The 15,504-nt window shown below is 46.2% G+C and overlaps 1 protein-coding gene across 8 annotated transcripts in view; it reads left to right on the forward strand.

Moving 5' to 3' along the window:
• The first annotated feature begins 4,427 nt into the window (after nt 1-4,427).
• LOC140729395 (SITS-binding protein) overlaps nt 4,428-15,504 on the forward strand; it is a 181,461-nt gene continuing 170,384 nt past the window's right edge. For 5 of the 8 annotated variants that reach the window (XR_012099318.1, XR_012099319.1, XR_012099320.1 and 2 more), the window contains exon 1: nt 4,428-5,107. Coding sequence is in view for 5 of the 8 variants with exons in the window: in XM_073049081.1 (XP_072905182.1) it covers nt 4,643-5,107 (465 nt within the window). In the remaining 3 variants the exon portion in view is untranslated. The remainder of the gene's footprint in view (nt 5,108-15,504) is intronic. The other 3 variants (XM_073049082.1, XM_073049084.1, XM_073049083.1) reach the window with 2 other exon arrangements.

Genomic DNA, 15,504 nt, shown 5'->3' on the forward strand with positions numbered 1-15,504 from the left:
AATGACTCCTAAAGTAGGCAGGTATATGATATATGCAACTTAATGAGGTTATGTTGAAAAGATATACATCGGGAGGTATCAAATGCAGAAGAAATATAATCTAAACAGTACTAGCTTAAGAAGGTGTAAGTGTAGAGACTGGGTGCAGTCTGAAAATGAAAGCAGTAATTCACAATTCAGTAAATACGTGAGATATTTGCAGTTGTAGATAGGGTACTGAACATAAGAACAAGGAAGTTATGTTAAAATGCTAATAAAGCACTGTTGGTTTTAATTTGTATGGATTTCAGGCAGCTTGAGTGCAGAAGTTTGCTGGGCTGATACTGGAGATGAGTGACTTCAATTGTATAGTTAAACTGGATTGCTCTCCTTAGTGCAGGAATGATCAAGGACAAATCCATTTATGCAAAAGTTTTGAGAGTACAAGTGGAGAGAAACAGTTTCTTCTGACAAGTGGATTGGCATGTAGGAATCATACTATTTACACAAATGGAAAAAGAAGAAGGCACTAGATTGTCTCCCAGAGGGAGTGGGATTAAACTGAACATCTCTTTCAAAGGGTCAACATAGCCATATTGTACCAAATTGCCTCCTCCATCAAATTCTAAAATGTTAAGATTCCCTGGTTATTCTTTGAGTAAATTACAAAAACCTTTAAGTTATTACATAGGCTGGTGAATGAGTAGATTTACTAGCTAGCCACATTGTTTCATGTATAGCAACACACACAAAATGCTGAAGGAACAGCAGGCCAAGCAGCATCTATGGAAAAGAATACAGTCTGACAGCATTTCGTGTGTGTTGTTTGGATTTCCAGCATCTGCAGATTTTCTCTTGTTTGTGGTTGATGTATAAGAATGTATAAGATGTATAAGGTGTTGGTGGGTTCCCCACTTGACCAATTAGTTCATTTCAGGTCTTTTCTCAAGATCTGTTAGGAATTCCACGACAGTAGATTTCAAGGGAAGTCAGTTAATGCATTCCCCAGTAGGACAATTGATAGATTTTGGAGGCGTAATTAGTAGTTTCCCTATGCTATCAAATTGTAGATTTTGTCATGGGACACTTAGTGGATTTCCTGGGCAGTCAATTAAGAGATTCTCCTTGATGTCACCTGGAGTAGTCCATTCCCCTCTTGACAGACATTGGATGGTCACAGTCCTTTTCAGAGGGTGGGGTGTCCAAAACCTAGAAGCATAGATTTAAGGTAAAATGAGAAAGATTTAAAAGGGGCAATGTTTTCGCACAGAGTCGTGGGTATATGAAAAGAGCTGCCAGAGGAAATTATAGACAACGGGGAAACAGAACTAGTTCAAGTGGGCATGGAAGGGCCTGTTTCCATGCTTTATGACACTAACATTCCCAAGATTAGCCCCTAAATTTACATCATGCACTTTCCAGCTGGCTCTCATGCTGAATTCAAGCCATCATGATCACCACATACTCACTTCACTCTATTCTTACTAAACTACTGTCCCAACTTAACCTCCTTCCCCACCCTCCTTTTCAGATGAAAAATATTACTATCACCACCCTTTTCCTCAAAAACCCACCATGCAAGCTACTGTCCATCTCTCACCCCACAATAACCATCACCACGACTGGATCTTGGATCTAGCATCCAACATAATCACTAGATTCTGAAATGGTCAGTCTGGAGAACTGGAAAGTTGCATTATGTCACTCCACTCTTTAAGAAGGGAGGGAGGCAAAAAAAAGAGAAATTATAAGCTAGTTAGCCTGTCTTCAGTGGTTGGGACGATTTTGGAGTCCATGATTAACCATGAGGTTTCGGGTACTTGGAAGCAAGCATTGTTTTTTAATGGGAAACCTTGCCTGATAAATCTGTTGAAATTTAGCAGGCAGGATAGACAAAGGAGAGTCAGTAGATGTTGTATACTTGGATTTTCAGAAAGCGTTTGACAAGGTGCTACCCGTGGTGCTGCTTAACAATATAAGAGCCCATGGCATCACAGGAAAGATACTAGCATGGCTAGAAGATTGGCAGATTGGCAGGAGGCAAGGACTGGAATAAAGGAGGCCTTTTTCTGGTTGCCATCAGGTGACTAGTGGTGTTCCACAGGATCGGTGTTGGGACTGCTTCTTTTCACATGTTACTGATTTGGATGATGGAATTGAGGCTTTGTGGCCAAGTTTCTGGATGATATAAAGACAGATTGAGGGCAGGTAGTGTTGAGGAAGCAGGGTGTCTGCAGAAGGACTTGGACAGATTGGGAGGATGGGCAAAGAAATGGCAAATGGAATATAGTGTCTGCTATAATTGTCTGCTCTTGCATTTTGGTAGAAGGAATAAAGACTTATTATTTCTAAATAGGGTGAAAATTCAAAAATCAGAGGTGCAGATGGACTTAAGGAGTCCTTGTGCAGGATTTCCTAAAGGTTAAATTGCAAGTTGAGTTGATGGTAAGGAAGACAAATGCAATGTTAGCATTCAGGTTCCTGGTCCCAACATATCAATGCAGTTATAAAGAAGGCAAGACAGTGGCTATATTTCATTGGGAGTTTGAAGAGATTTGGTATGTCAACAAATACACTCAAAAACCTCTATAGTTGTACTGTGGAGAGCACCCTTATAGGCTGCATCACTGTCTGATATGGGGGGGGGGGGGGTGGGAGGGGCTACTGCACAGGACCCAAAGAAGCTGCAGAGGGTTATAAATTTAGTCGGCTCCATCTTGAGTACTAGCCTACAAAGTACCCAGGACATCTTTAAGCAGTGTCTATTATTAAGGACCTCCAGCACCCAGGGCATGCCCTTTTCTTACTGTTATCATCGGGAAGGAGGTACAGAAGCCTGAAAGTACACACTCAGTGATTCAGGAACAGCTTCTTCCTCTCTGCCATCTGATTTCTAAATAGACATTGAACTCTTGGCCACCACCTCACTTTTTAAATATATATTATTTGTTTTTTGTATGATTTTTAATCTATTCAATATACACATACCATAATTTATTACAGTACATATACTGTAATTGATTTATTTATTAATATTTTATTTTGTTTTTTTCTTCTATACTATGTACTGCATTGAACTGTTGCTGCTAAGTTAACAAATTTCACATCACATGCCGATGGTAGTAAACCTGATTCTGAGTCATTTTGAGAGAACTAGAATATAAAACCAAGGATCTAATGCTGAGGGTTTTTAAGGCATTGGTCAGGCCTCATTTGTAGTATTGTGATCAGTTTTGGGGCCCTCATCTAGGAAAGGATGTGCTGGCATGGGAGAAGGTCCAGAGGAGGTTCTCAAGAATAATCCCAGTAATGAAAGTTTTAATGTATGTAGAGCATTTTATGGCTATGGGCCTGTTCTCACTCGAGTTTAGAAGAAATAGTGGGGAATCTAACTGAAACCTATCAAATATTGAAAGGCCGAGTAGAGTGCTGTGGTGAGGATGTTTTCTGTAGTGGGATGGAGGTGTCTAAGACCAGAGGGCACAGCCTCAGAATAGAAGAAAGTCCCTTTAGAACAGAGAAGAGGAGGAATTTCTTTAGCCAGCGGGTGCTGAATTTGTGGAATTCATTGCCACAGATGGCTGTGGAGGCTAAGTCATTGGGTATAGTTAAAGATGAGATTGATAGGTTAGTAAGGGTGCCAAAGGGTACAGAGAAGAGGCAGGAGGGACAATAAATCAGCCATGATGGAATGGCAGAGCAGATTTGATGGGCCAAGTGTCCTAACTCAGCTCCTGTGCCTTATGGCTTTTGATTTGCTCGACTCCTTGAAACTAATATCTGACCAGAAATGTGACCAATTCTCCCTCCACAAATGCTGACTAACCAGCTGAGCTTTCCATTTTTAAAAATTGACATAACATCATGCATTATTTCAATTTTAACTTTCACCCTAATTCTTCTTCCTAGTACAGTCTCTATTCTCAGAGATTTGAAACCAACTTCAGATTTTAACCATCTACCAACTCTGGCTGGACCACAGTGATTATTATTCTATTATGGATTTATTGAGTATGCCCACAAGAAAATGAATCTCAGGTTGTATATGGTGCCATATATGTACTTTGATAATACATTTACTTTGAACTTTGAGCTTTTGCACTTTAACAGCCAGATAAAACTGTTCCGTACCCCAGTATCACTCTCACTGCCAGGATGACCCTGGCTTCTATTCTCAGTTACGAGACCTCCTCTCAAAATTCCCTTTCCCCGACTCTCTTCTCACGGTTGCAATACGGAGAGGTCACGGCACTCTGTCACAAAAGCTGATGCCAAACTATGGGGAATTTAACCACTAATGGCTCTCATCTCCCCCAACGTTATGATTCAGCCGGTTTCGACTGAACTCATGCTCTGGGGCGTATTACCACAATGAGGGCGCTATATAAATGTTGTTAGCTGGGCTAATAGTACTTTCCCTGCTTTGTCACTGGATTACCCCTGGTCGGCAAATTCGCATGCTCTCCCGCTCTGATTCCTGGCGAAGTGTTTGTTTTGCTTTATCAGGCGCCGTTCCAGCCCGGGTCAAGTGCCGCAGCAGTTCAGCGGCAGTTCGCACCGAGCCCTCTGCCGGACAGCACGGGGCTCAGGGCTCAGGGCTCAGGGCTCAGTAGGAGCGGGGCAGTGTAGCTCCCGCGGTTCCTGAGCCCGGCGGCGTTGGGAGATGGCGCGACGGCCCAGAGAAATGGCCAACGCCGCCGGCGACTCCAGCTTGGACCCCGGCATTAAAGAAATGAACGAGACGTGGAAGGGGACGGTCGCCTGCCTGGGGGTCGCCTTACTTTTCCTTATGACCATCGGCGTCCTTTACTGGCAGGTAGTGGATAAGCCGGACACCAATTGGATTCTGAGGGGTCAGGTCAGCGGGCTGGTGTGGGACAGGAGGACCCTGTCCTTCTCACTGATGTCCCTCAGCCAGGATAAGACTTTCGCTCGCATCGACGCCCGCCACTTGTCTGGCCAAGGAGTCACCCTGCTAAACAATCTCTGTTGGTTCAATACCACCCGGTTCTGTTACACATGGGACGGCGTGGGCGAACTCCAGGTGTCCCTGGATGCACAGAATCAGAGCGTGGCGGAGTGTTACCGGGTAGACTGGACACCCTTCCACTGCCAAGTGGCACTGAAGGTAATTCCACTGGTAATCCCACTGGTAATCACTCTGAGGCAGCCCGTGGGGTGGGGGGTGGGGGAGGGAGGTTGCTCTGATCGCTTAATGGAATTGACAAAACAGTCTACTTAGCCCAATAGATTCTGTATGTTTCACACGACTTAATGTGCCACATAAGGATACATCTAGTTACATAACTATCAGCTGTGGTTCAGTGGTATCACTCTCCCCCAAGTCATGAGGTTGCGGGTTCAAGTTCCAGGCTTGAGACCTCAGATAAGCTGAGTGCCCAGGAGTCTGCTGTGATTTTGGAGAGAGTGGTGCACTTAGAGAGAAACAGTACTGAGACAAGGCAATAAGACCATAAGATATTCAGCCCATCAAGTCTGCTCCACTAAGAGAAGCAGTTATGTTGTAAAAAGGTAAACCTGAGGTGGTGCTGCAGGGTGCTGGGGTGGTGTGGCAATGTGTGATGGGAGGGCATGATGGGGTTGACCCACACGGTGTGCTGGGATGATGCTGCACTGTGTGATGGGGGTGTGATGGAACGGTGCGGTACGGTGTGATGGGACAGTGCCGGGGCAGTGCGGCACGGTGAGATGGGACTGTGCCGGGGCAGTGCGGTACGGTGTGATGGGACTGTGCCGGGGCAGTGCGGCACGGTGAGATGGGACTGTGCCGGGGCAGTGCGGCACGGTGAGATGGGACTGTGCCGGGGCAGTGCGGCACGGTGTGATGGGACAGTGCCGGGGCAGTGCGGCACGGTGTGATGGGACAGTGCCGGGGCAGTGCGGCACGGTGTGATGGGACAGTGCCGGGGCAGTGCGGCACGGTGTGATGGGACAGTGCCGGGGCAGTGCGGCACGGTGTGATGGGACAGTGCCGGGGCAGTGCGGTACTGTGTGATGAGACAGTGCCGGGGCAGTGCGGCACGGTGTGATGGGATGGTGCGGCATGGTGTGATGGGACAGTGCCGGGGCAGTGCGGCACGGTGTGATGGGACAGTGCCGGGGCAGTGCGGCACGGTGTGATGGGACAGTGCCGGGGCAGTGCGGCACGGTGTGATGGGACAGTGCCGGGGCAGTGCGGCACGGTGTGATGGGACAGTGCCGGGGCAGTGCGGCACGGTGTGATGGGACAGTGCCGGGGCAGTGCGGCACGGTGTGATGGGACAGTGCCGGGGCAGTGCGGCACGGTGTGATGGGACAGTGCCGGGACAGTGCGGCACGGTGTGATGGGACAGTGCCGGGACAGTGCGGCACGGTGTGATGGGACAGTGCCGGGGCAGTGCGGTACAGTGTGATGGGACAGTGCCGGGACAGTGCGGCACGGTGTGATGGGACAGTGCCGGGGCAGTGCGGTACAGTGTGATGGAACAGTGCCGGGGCAGTGCGGCACGGTGTGATGGGACAGTGCCGGGGCAGTGCGGCACGGTGTGATGGGACAGTGCCGGGACAGTGCGGCACGGTGTGATGGGACAGTGCCGGGGCAGTGCGGTACAGTGTGATGGAACAGTGCCGGGGCAGTGCGGCACGGTGTGATGGGACAGTGCCGGGGCAGTGCGGCACGGTGTGATGGGACAGTGCCGGGGCAGTGCGGGTACCGTGTGATGAGACAGTGCCGGGGCAGTGCGGCAAGGTGTGATGGGACTGTGCCGGGGCAGTGCGGCAAGGTGTGATGGGACTGTGCCGGGGCAGTGCGGCAAGGTGTGATGGGACTGTGCCGGGGCAGTGCGGCACGGTGTGATGGGACTGTGCCGGGGCAGTGCGGCACGGTGTGATGGGACAGTGCCGGGGCAGTGCGGCACGGTGTGATGGGACAGTGCCGGGACAGTGCGGCACGGTGTGATGGGACAGTGCCGGGGCAGTGCGGCAAGGTGTGATGGGACTGTGCCGGGGCAGTGCGGCAAGGTGTGATGGGACTGTGCCGGGGCAGTGCGGCAAGGTGTGATGGGACAGTGCCGGGGCAGTGCGGCACGGTGTGATGGGACAGTGCCGGGGCAGTGCGGCACGGTGTGATGGGACTGTGCCGGGGCAGTGCGGCACGGTGTGATGGGACAGTGCCGGGGCAGTGCGGCACGGTGTGATGGGACAGTGCCGGGGCAGTGCGGCACGGTGTGATGGGACTGTGCCGGGGCAGTGCGGCAAGGTGTGATGGGACAGTGCCGGGGCAGTGCGGCACGGTGTGATGGGACAGTGCCGGGGCAGTGCGGCACGGTGTGATGGGACTGTGCCGGGGCAGTGCGGCAAGGTGTGATGGGACAGTGCCGGGGCAGTGCGGCACGGTGTGATGGGACAGTGCCGGGGCAGTGCGGCACGGTGTGATGGGACAGTGCCGGGGCAGTGCGGCACGGTGTGATGGGACTGTGCCGGGGCAGTGCGGCAAGGTGTGATGGGACAGTGCCGGGGCAGTGCGGCACGGTGTGATGGGACAGTGCCGGGGCAGTGCGGCACGGTGTGATGGGACTGTGCCGGGGCAGTGCGGCACGGTGTGATGGGACTGTGCCGGGGCAGTGCGGCACGGTGTGATGGGACAGTGCCGGGGCAGTGCGGCACGGTGTGATGGGACAGTGCCGGGGCAGTGCGGCACGGTGTGATGGGACTGTGCCGGGGCAGTGCGGCACGGTGTGATGGGACAGTGCCGGGGCAGTGCGGCACGGTGTGATGGGACTGTGCCGGGGCAGTGCGGCAAGGTGTGATGGGACTGTGCCGGGGCAGTGCGGCAAGGTGTGATGGGACTGTGCCGGGGCAGTGCGGCAAGGTGTGATGGGACTGTGCCGGGGCAGTGCGGCACGGTGTGATGGGACTGTGCCGGGGCAGTGCGGCAAGGTGTGATGGGACTGTGCCGGGGCAGTGCGGCACGGTGTGATGGGACAGTGCCGGGGCAGTGCGGTACAGTGTGATGGGATGGTGCGGCATGGTGTGAGGGTATGGTGTCGTATGGTGTGATGAGACAATGTTGAGTGTGCTTCATTAATTTTGCTTTATTGTTGGCAGAGCATTATTGAAGTAATACTGCACAGTTGGGAACATTTTTTTGGGTTAGAATTAAAGAATCAGAATTAGATTTATTATCACTGACATATGTCATGAAATCTGTTGTTTTGCAGCATTGGTACAGTGCAACACAATATATGCTATCAATTAAAGTAAGAAATAAATATGGAAAAAATTAAATGTGTAGTGTAAAATGCAAATAAAAATAGAGAGGTAGTGTTCATGAGTTCCTTGTCCATTCAGACAACTGATGACGTAGAGGAAGAAGCTGTTCCTAAAACACTTAATGAATGTGTGTTTTCAGGCTCCTGTACTACCACCTTGATGAGAAGAGGACATGTCTTTTGTGCTAGGGATCCTTAAAGATGGATGCCACATTTTTGAGGGCATTACCTTTTGAAGATGTCCTCAATGCTGGGAAGCTATTGGCCATAATGGAGATGGCTGAGTTTTCTCTCTGCAGCTTTTTTTCCATCCTGTGCCTCTCTAACCCAGATAATCAGTTAGACTGCTCTCCATGGTACATTTGTAGAAATCTGCTAGAGCCTTTGATGATATACTGAATTTCCTTAAACTACAAATGAAATATAGCCACTGGCATACTTTCTTTGTAATTATATTGGCAACTTTATAGAAGCAAGAGGTCAGTACGTACTTTAATTCAGTATGACCATGGTTCAGCTTTTACATTAACACCACTGCTTAACCCTGTACTACTTGATATCTTTAATATCTAGAAATCAATCTTTGTCTTGTTTCTATGAAATTAATGTGCATTCATGGCTTTCTAGCATAGAGCATTACAAAGGTTTACTATTCTCTGGGTGCCACAATTACTTTAAGGTCCATTCTGAATGGTCAATTTATTATGAGACTGAAGCCCCTACTTCTGGATGTCCTTGGCAGTGGAAATATCAATCCTGTGTCTGCCCTGTCTAAATCTGTATTGATTTTATATCTTCCAATGACACTCTCTCTTATTTTTCTAAACTCAAGGCCTTCAATCAAGTTGGCTAATTCTCCCCTCATCTGAGAAATCTGCCAAGCCTGTAATGTCCACTGCACTCCCTTTAACATAAATATTGTCTCCATTAGGTAAAGATATCAGGCTTCTACAGAATATTCCAGATACAGAGCACTATAATTGCCGCAGAGCTCTTTTGTTTGATGCTAAAATCCTCTTGCAATTAAGGTCAACACAGAACTGGCCTTCCTAATTGCTTGGTGTATCTAAATGCTAACTTTCAGTGATTTGTGTACAAGGACATCCAAGTCTCTGTGTACATCAATCTTTTAATCTTTGAAGTGAGATATTAAGTGAAGACTTTTTGTTCTTTAAAATGAATGCAAAAGATTCCATAGCATTATTTAAAGAAGATTGAAGGAGTTCTGCTTAGTGCTGAGGAAAATATTTTCCCCACACTAAATTAACCAGAGCAGATTTTTTTGTTATCTCCCTGTGTTCAAATTTCACTGTGTACAAATACACTGTCATGTTCCAACATTACAAAGTCAACTACACTTCCAACAAAGCTTACAGCAGGATTTGGATCAGCTGAAAAATGGGCTGAAAATTGGCAGATGGAATTTAATACAGATAAATGCACTTTGGCTGGACAAACCAGGAGAGGACTTGCACAGTGAACAGTGGGGCATTGAGGTGTGCAGTAGAACAGAAGAATCTGGGAATACAGATCCATGATTCCTTGAAAGTGGCATCACAGGGAGATAGGGTCATAAAGAGAGCTTTTAGCACAAAGTTGGGACATTATTTTGAAATTGTATAAGATGTTGGTGAGGCCAAATCTGGAGTATTGTGTGCAGTTCTGGTCACCCTCAACAGGAAAGATATCAATAGATTGAAAGTACACAGAGAAAACTTCAAAGGAATAATGCTGCTGGGACTTGAGGACCTGAGTTATTGAATAGGTTAGAATCAGAATCATGTTTAATATTACTAGTATGTTTCGAGAAATGTGTTGCTTTAAGGCATCACCTTTGAAGGTGTCCTTGATGCTATGGAAGCTAGAACCTATGATGGAGCTGGCTGAGCTTGAAACTTCCTGCAGTTTTCTCCAATCTTGTGCAGTAGCTCCTCCATATCAGACAGCAAAACAACCAGTTAGACTGCTCTCCGTCGTACATCTGTAAAAGTTTGAGAGTGTCTTTCATGACATACCAAGTCTCCTCAAACTCCTAATGAACAATTGCTGCTGTCATGCCTTGTTTGTAATTGCATCAATACATTGGATTCAGGATAGACCTTAAGAGATATTGCCACTTGAAACTTCTCACCCCTTCAACTGCTGATCTCTCTATGAGGACTGGTGTGTTTTCTTTCAACTTTCCCTTCCTGAAGTCCATAATCATTCTTTGGTCTTACTGACGTTGAGTACAAGGTTGCTGTTGCGTCACCACTCAACCAGCTGATCCATCTCACTCCTGTATGTCTCCTTGTTACACTTGGTATATAGTGTACTAAAACCACATATAATGATCATGGGACAGTACAGAATAGTGTGAGAGTGTAGTGATTCTGCCTTTGTTTATGATGACCTAGCACCAGTGTTTATTTATCTAGAGATATTGTGTAAGGTCCTAGAGTTATGGAGCAGTACAACACAGAAATGGCACCTTCGGCCCAACCAGGCCACGTCAACCATGATGCCTATCTATGCCAATTTCATATGTCTTCATTAGCCTCGTACCCTTCTACTCCTTTCCTATCTGAGTACCTGTCCAAATGCTTTATATATGTCATAATTGTATCTGCCTCTGCTATCTATTCCACCAGATTGTTCCATATAATCACCACCTTCTTTGTAGGGAAAACCTGCCCCTCTCATCTTAAACTTACTGTATCCCCTCAGTTTTAAATTCCCAAACTGTGTGGAAAGACTTTTATTATTTACCTTACTTATGTCCCTCATAATATTCTAACCTTTAAAATGTCATACCTCAACTTCCTTCACTTCCAGTGATGATAAACACAACCTTTCCTTGTAACCAAAGCCCCCTATTACAGGTAGCATCCTGGTGAATCTCTTCTGCACTCTTTCTAATGCTGTCACATCCTTGTGGAGTAATCAGAACTGTACACAATACTCCAAATGTCATCTGACCAATGTTTCATATAGCTGGATCATGATATCTTGATCCTTATAGTCTGTGCATTAGCCTATGATGGCAAGCATAACAAGTGCCTTCTTCACTACCCTATCCATATGTGTCGCAATTTTCAGGGAGCCATAGACTAGCACTACAAGGTCATTCTGTACATAAATACATTCACACTAATCTAGATTGAATTTCATTTGCTACTGTTCCATCCAACTTTTCAGCTGACCTATGTCCCTCTGACAACCTTTGCCATCTATAGCTCCACCATTTTTATGTCATCAGCAAATTTACTAATTAGACCACATCCATTCTCATCCAAGACAATTAAGCATATGACAAACAACAGAAGTCCCAACATTGATCCCTGTGGTATGCCACTTTTCCAAACTTCCAGTCAGAGAAACAACCTTGCACCACTACCCTCTGCCTCCTTTCACCAAGCTAATTTTGGAGGCAGTTTGACAACACACCTTAATACCAAGTGTTTTAACTTTCTGAACTAGCCTATTGTGTGGGACCTTATCTAAAGCTTTGCCAAAGTCCATGTATACCACCTCTACACCCTGTCTTCATTAATTTTCTTAGTAACCTCTTGTAGAAACTCAATCAGCGTTTTAATATTTATGGTCAGTGTGCAATGTCTCTTGTTCACCCTGTCGGGCATCTCCTGCTTCATCCATGTAAGTCTGCAATTCCCACATCCGGTCTCATCCAACACCTTAGAATCTACAAGTCTTTCTCAATCCCATGGGGACTGGCTAAAAAGTGTGCGATGATTTAAAATCAGTATGTAATGATCACATCTAAGTATGTAATAATCTCACATCATTATAGGTCATGGTGTAATGCTTTAGAATCAGTATGGCATAACACTGTGTCTGTGAGGTTTGGGCTGATGTGAGAGGCCTTTTAAATGTCTGGTGGAGTCCTGATTGATGGTGATTGTTGTATACGGTGCATTGTATGGCAACACTGATTGTGCAGTTATTGGGAGAAATGATTTGATGATATTTTGGTTAACTTTACACAAATAAATCATTAAACTCTGTATCATTGTACTTTTCTTTTGGGGTATCAATGCTATTGTTGGTATTTAGGATGATTTCTTTGTATCACCAGTTTACTGTGGACCTCAACAGCTTTCAGAATATTTTTTGATCCTGATTTATATTCTTTTATGACATACGTAGAGGTAGGTGTTCAGTCCATCATGTCTGTGCCAGCTTTTGGGTCATTTCCATCAGTCTTGTTTAGCTCCTCCACTTACTTCCCAGTAAGCTGTTCCCTCTCAGATGAGCACCAGTTCTCTTCTAGTTTTCTTTCTGCCCTGTTTGGTCAGGATAATCTGTAACAGCAAATTAAACAAACCAGTATATTGGAAATGCAAACACAAGGAAATCTGCAGATGCTGGAAATTCAAGCAACACACACACAAAATGCTGGTGGAACGCAGCAGGCCAGACAGCATCTATAGGAAGAAGAACAGTTGACATTTTGGGCCGCGACCCTTCGTTAGGACTAACTGAAAGAAGAGATAGTAAGAAATTTGAAAGAGGGAGGGGGAGGGGGAGATCCGAAATGATAGGAGAAGACAGGAGGGGGAGGGATGAAGCTAAGAGCTGGAAAGGTGATTGGCAAAAGGGATACACAGCTGGAGGGGGAGAGGATCATGGGACGGGAGGCCTAGGGAGAAAGAAAGGGGGAGGGGAGCACCAGAGGGAGATGGAGAACAGGCAAGGAGTGATTGTGAGAAAGCAGAGAGAGGAAAAAAACGGGGAAAAATTATAAATAAATAAATTAGGGATGGGGTAAAAAGGGGAGGAGGGGCAGTAACAGAGGAGAAATCAATGTTCATGCCATCAGGTTGGAGGCTATCCAGACAGAATATAAGGTGTTGTTCCTCCAATCTGAGTGTGGCTTCATCTTGACAGTAGAGGAGGCCATGGATAGACATATCAGAATGGGAATGGGACGTGGAATTAAAATGTGTGGCCACTGGGAGATCCTGCTTTCTCTGGCGCACAGAGCATGGGTGTTCAGTGAAACGGTCTCCCAGTCTGTGTCGGGTCTCACCAATATGTAAAAGGCTGCACCGGGAGCACCGGATGCAGTATACCACACCAGCCGACTCACAGGTGAAGTGTCACCCTCACCGGAAGGACTGTCTGGGGCTCTGAATGCTGGTGAGGGAGGAAGTGTAAAGGCAGGTGTAGCACTTGTTCCACTTACAAGGGTAAGTGCTGGGAGGGAGATTGGTGGGAAGGGATGGGGATGCAAATGGACAAGGGAGTCGTGTAGGGAGTGATCCCTGCTGAAAGCAGAAGCGGGGGATGGAAAGATGTGCTTGGTGGTGGGATCCCATTGGAGGTGGCGGAAGTTACGGAGAATTATATGATGGACCCAGAGGCTGGTGGGGTGGTAGGTGAGGACAAGGGGAACCCTATCCCTAGTGGGGTGGCAGGAGGATGGGGTGAGAGCAGATGTGCGTGAAATGGGAGAGATGCGTTTGAGAGCAGAGTTGATGGTGGAGGAAGGGAGCCCCTTTCTTTAAAGAAGGAAGACATCTCCTTTGTCCTGAATTGAAAAGCCTCATCCTGAGAGCAGATGCGGTAGAGATGGAGGAATTGCGAGATGCCATCTTGCAAAAATACCATCCCCTTCTCGCAATTCCTCCGTCTTCGCCGCATCTGCTCACTGCAGCCACTGTGTATCAGTGATGGAGGGAATGAAGTTAGTTTGGTTACCAATAAAGTGAGTTTAAGTGGTCAAGTTCTTCTAGGTAAGTGTTAAGTATTCTATTACATGCCGTATAGACAGAGAAAAGGATTTGAAGAATTAGGAAGTTGTGTTGCTTACTGCTGGATAACCAGCCTCTGAATTGGTGTCACAACTGGCTAGTCATTGAGTTTTCAGCTCGATAGTGATCCCTCAGGATATTGTTACTGGGGCACGCTGTAATGGTTAAACCATTGAATGTCAACAGTAGGTGATTAGATTCACTGGTAATAGTTTTTGTCTGGAACTCTTGTAGAATGAATGAGACTTGTCACTGATCACCTGCCTCAATGTCATTTGAATCGTAATGCAGGCTGGCATCATGAGTGCATAAAAAAGCTGAGATTCAATGAGTGTATTGGTGTGCTAGTGAGCATTGCTATCACAGGACTTCAGATGGAGACTGAATCATTAGCTATTTTCCATACCTTAATTTTATATTTCTTATATTTGCTGCATTGTTTACATTTGCAGTATTTGTAATTAATATACAAGTGCCATGGTAGATTAGTAGATAGTACAACGCTATTACTGTTCAGGGTGTCAGAATTTGGGGTTCAATCCCAGCATCCTCTGTAAGGATTGTCTGTACGTCCTTATGAAATGCATGGGTTTTCTCTGGGTCCTCATGTTTCCTCCCATAACCAAAAGACATACCGAGTAGGTTAATTGATAACTGCAAATCGTCCAGTGATTAGTTTAGGGTTAAATCAATGTTGTTAGGATTTGCTGGGCGGTGTGTCTTGAAGGGCTGGAAAGGCCTTTTCTGTGCTGGATCTCCAAACAAAATAAAATAATGACTGTTACAAGCTTGAACTGTTGTATGTACTGTACCTGCTGTACTGAAATTATGGGCTTTATGTAAGCATGCTATTTATGTGCATTCACTATAATGGTGTTGCTGACTTTATTAAATGAATGTTAAGGCAGAGGCAGAATTATTGGAATTATCCCTGATGATGTTTGGTTAATACTGTGTTTAGTGGCAATTTTCTCTGTAAATTAATTTTATACAAAATACCAGCTCGATGGTGTGATAATGTGCTAAAGAAATATCACTTATTGTATATTGCCCTTTCTGTTAAATCTGTCCATATTTGCTTGAATATTTATACATCTGCACTTAACACAAGTGAAGCAGAAGTGAATTAATGAGCCATTCAGAGGTCAGACTTTCATCCATATTAGAATTTAGAAGTTTGTAACTGGCTTGGATACTTCCATAAAACAGAGCATGTCCATGCTGCTCATTTGGAGCCTGAAGAGTACAGGGAAAGAACCATCTCCCTGGTAACTAATACCTTATTACATGCAAATCAGAAAACCCAAACCCAGTCAATTTCTTTGGTTACTCAGACTCCCTGTGTAGATCCATTAAGCGTACTGTAATTGTGAGAAGCATTGTTATTGAAAGGAGGTCAGGAGAAGTTGTGCAGAATTATTTTTGATCTGGCTTATCCCCAAGCCAGAAATCTCCAAATTGAAGCTATAACTGAGGTGTTGGCAAGGTGACAGATCTTAGAA

This window comes from Hemitrygon akajei, chromosome 6 (genome assembly GCF_048418815.1).
Source record: "Hemitrygon akajei chromosome 6, sHemAka1.3, whole genome shotgun sequence".
Classification (NCBI taxonomy): Eukaryota; Metazoa; Chordata; class Chondrichthyes; order Myliobatiformes; family Dasyatidae; genus Hemitrygon; species Hemitrygon akajei.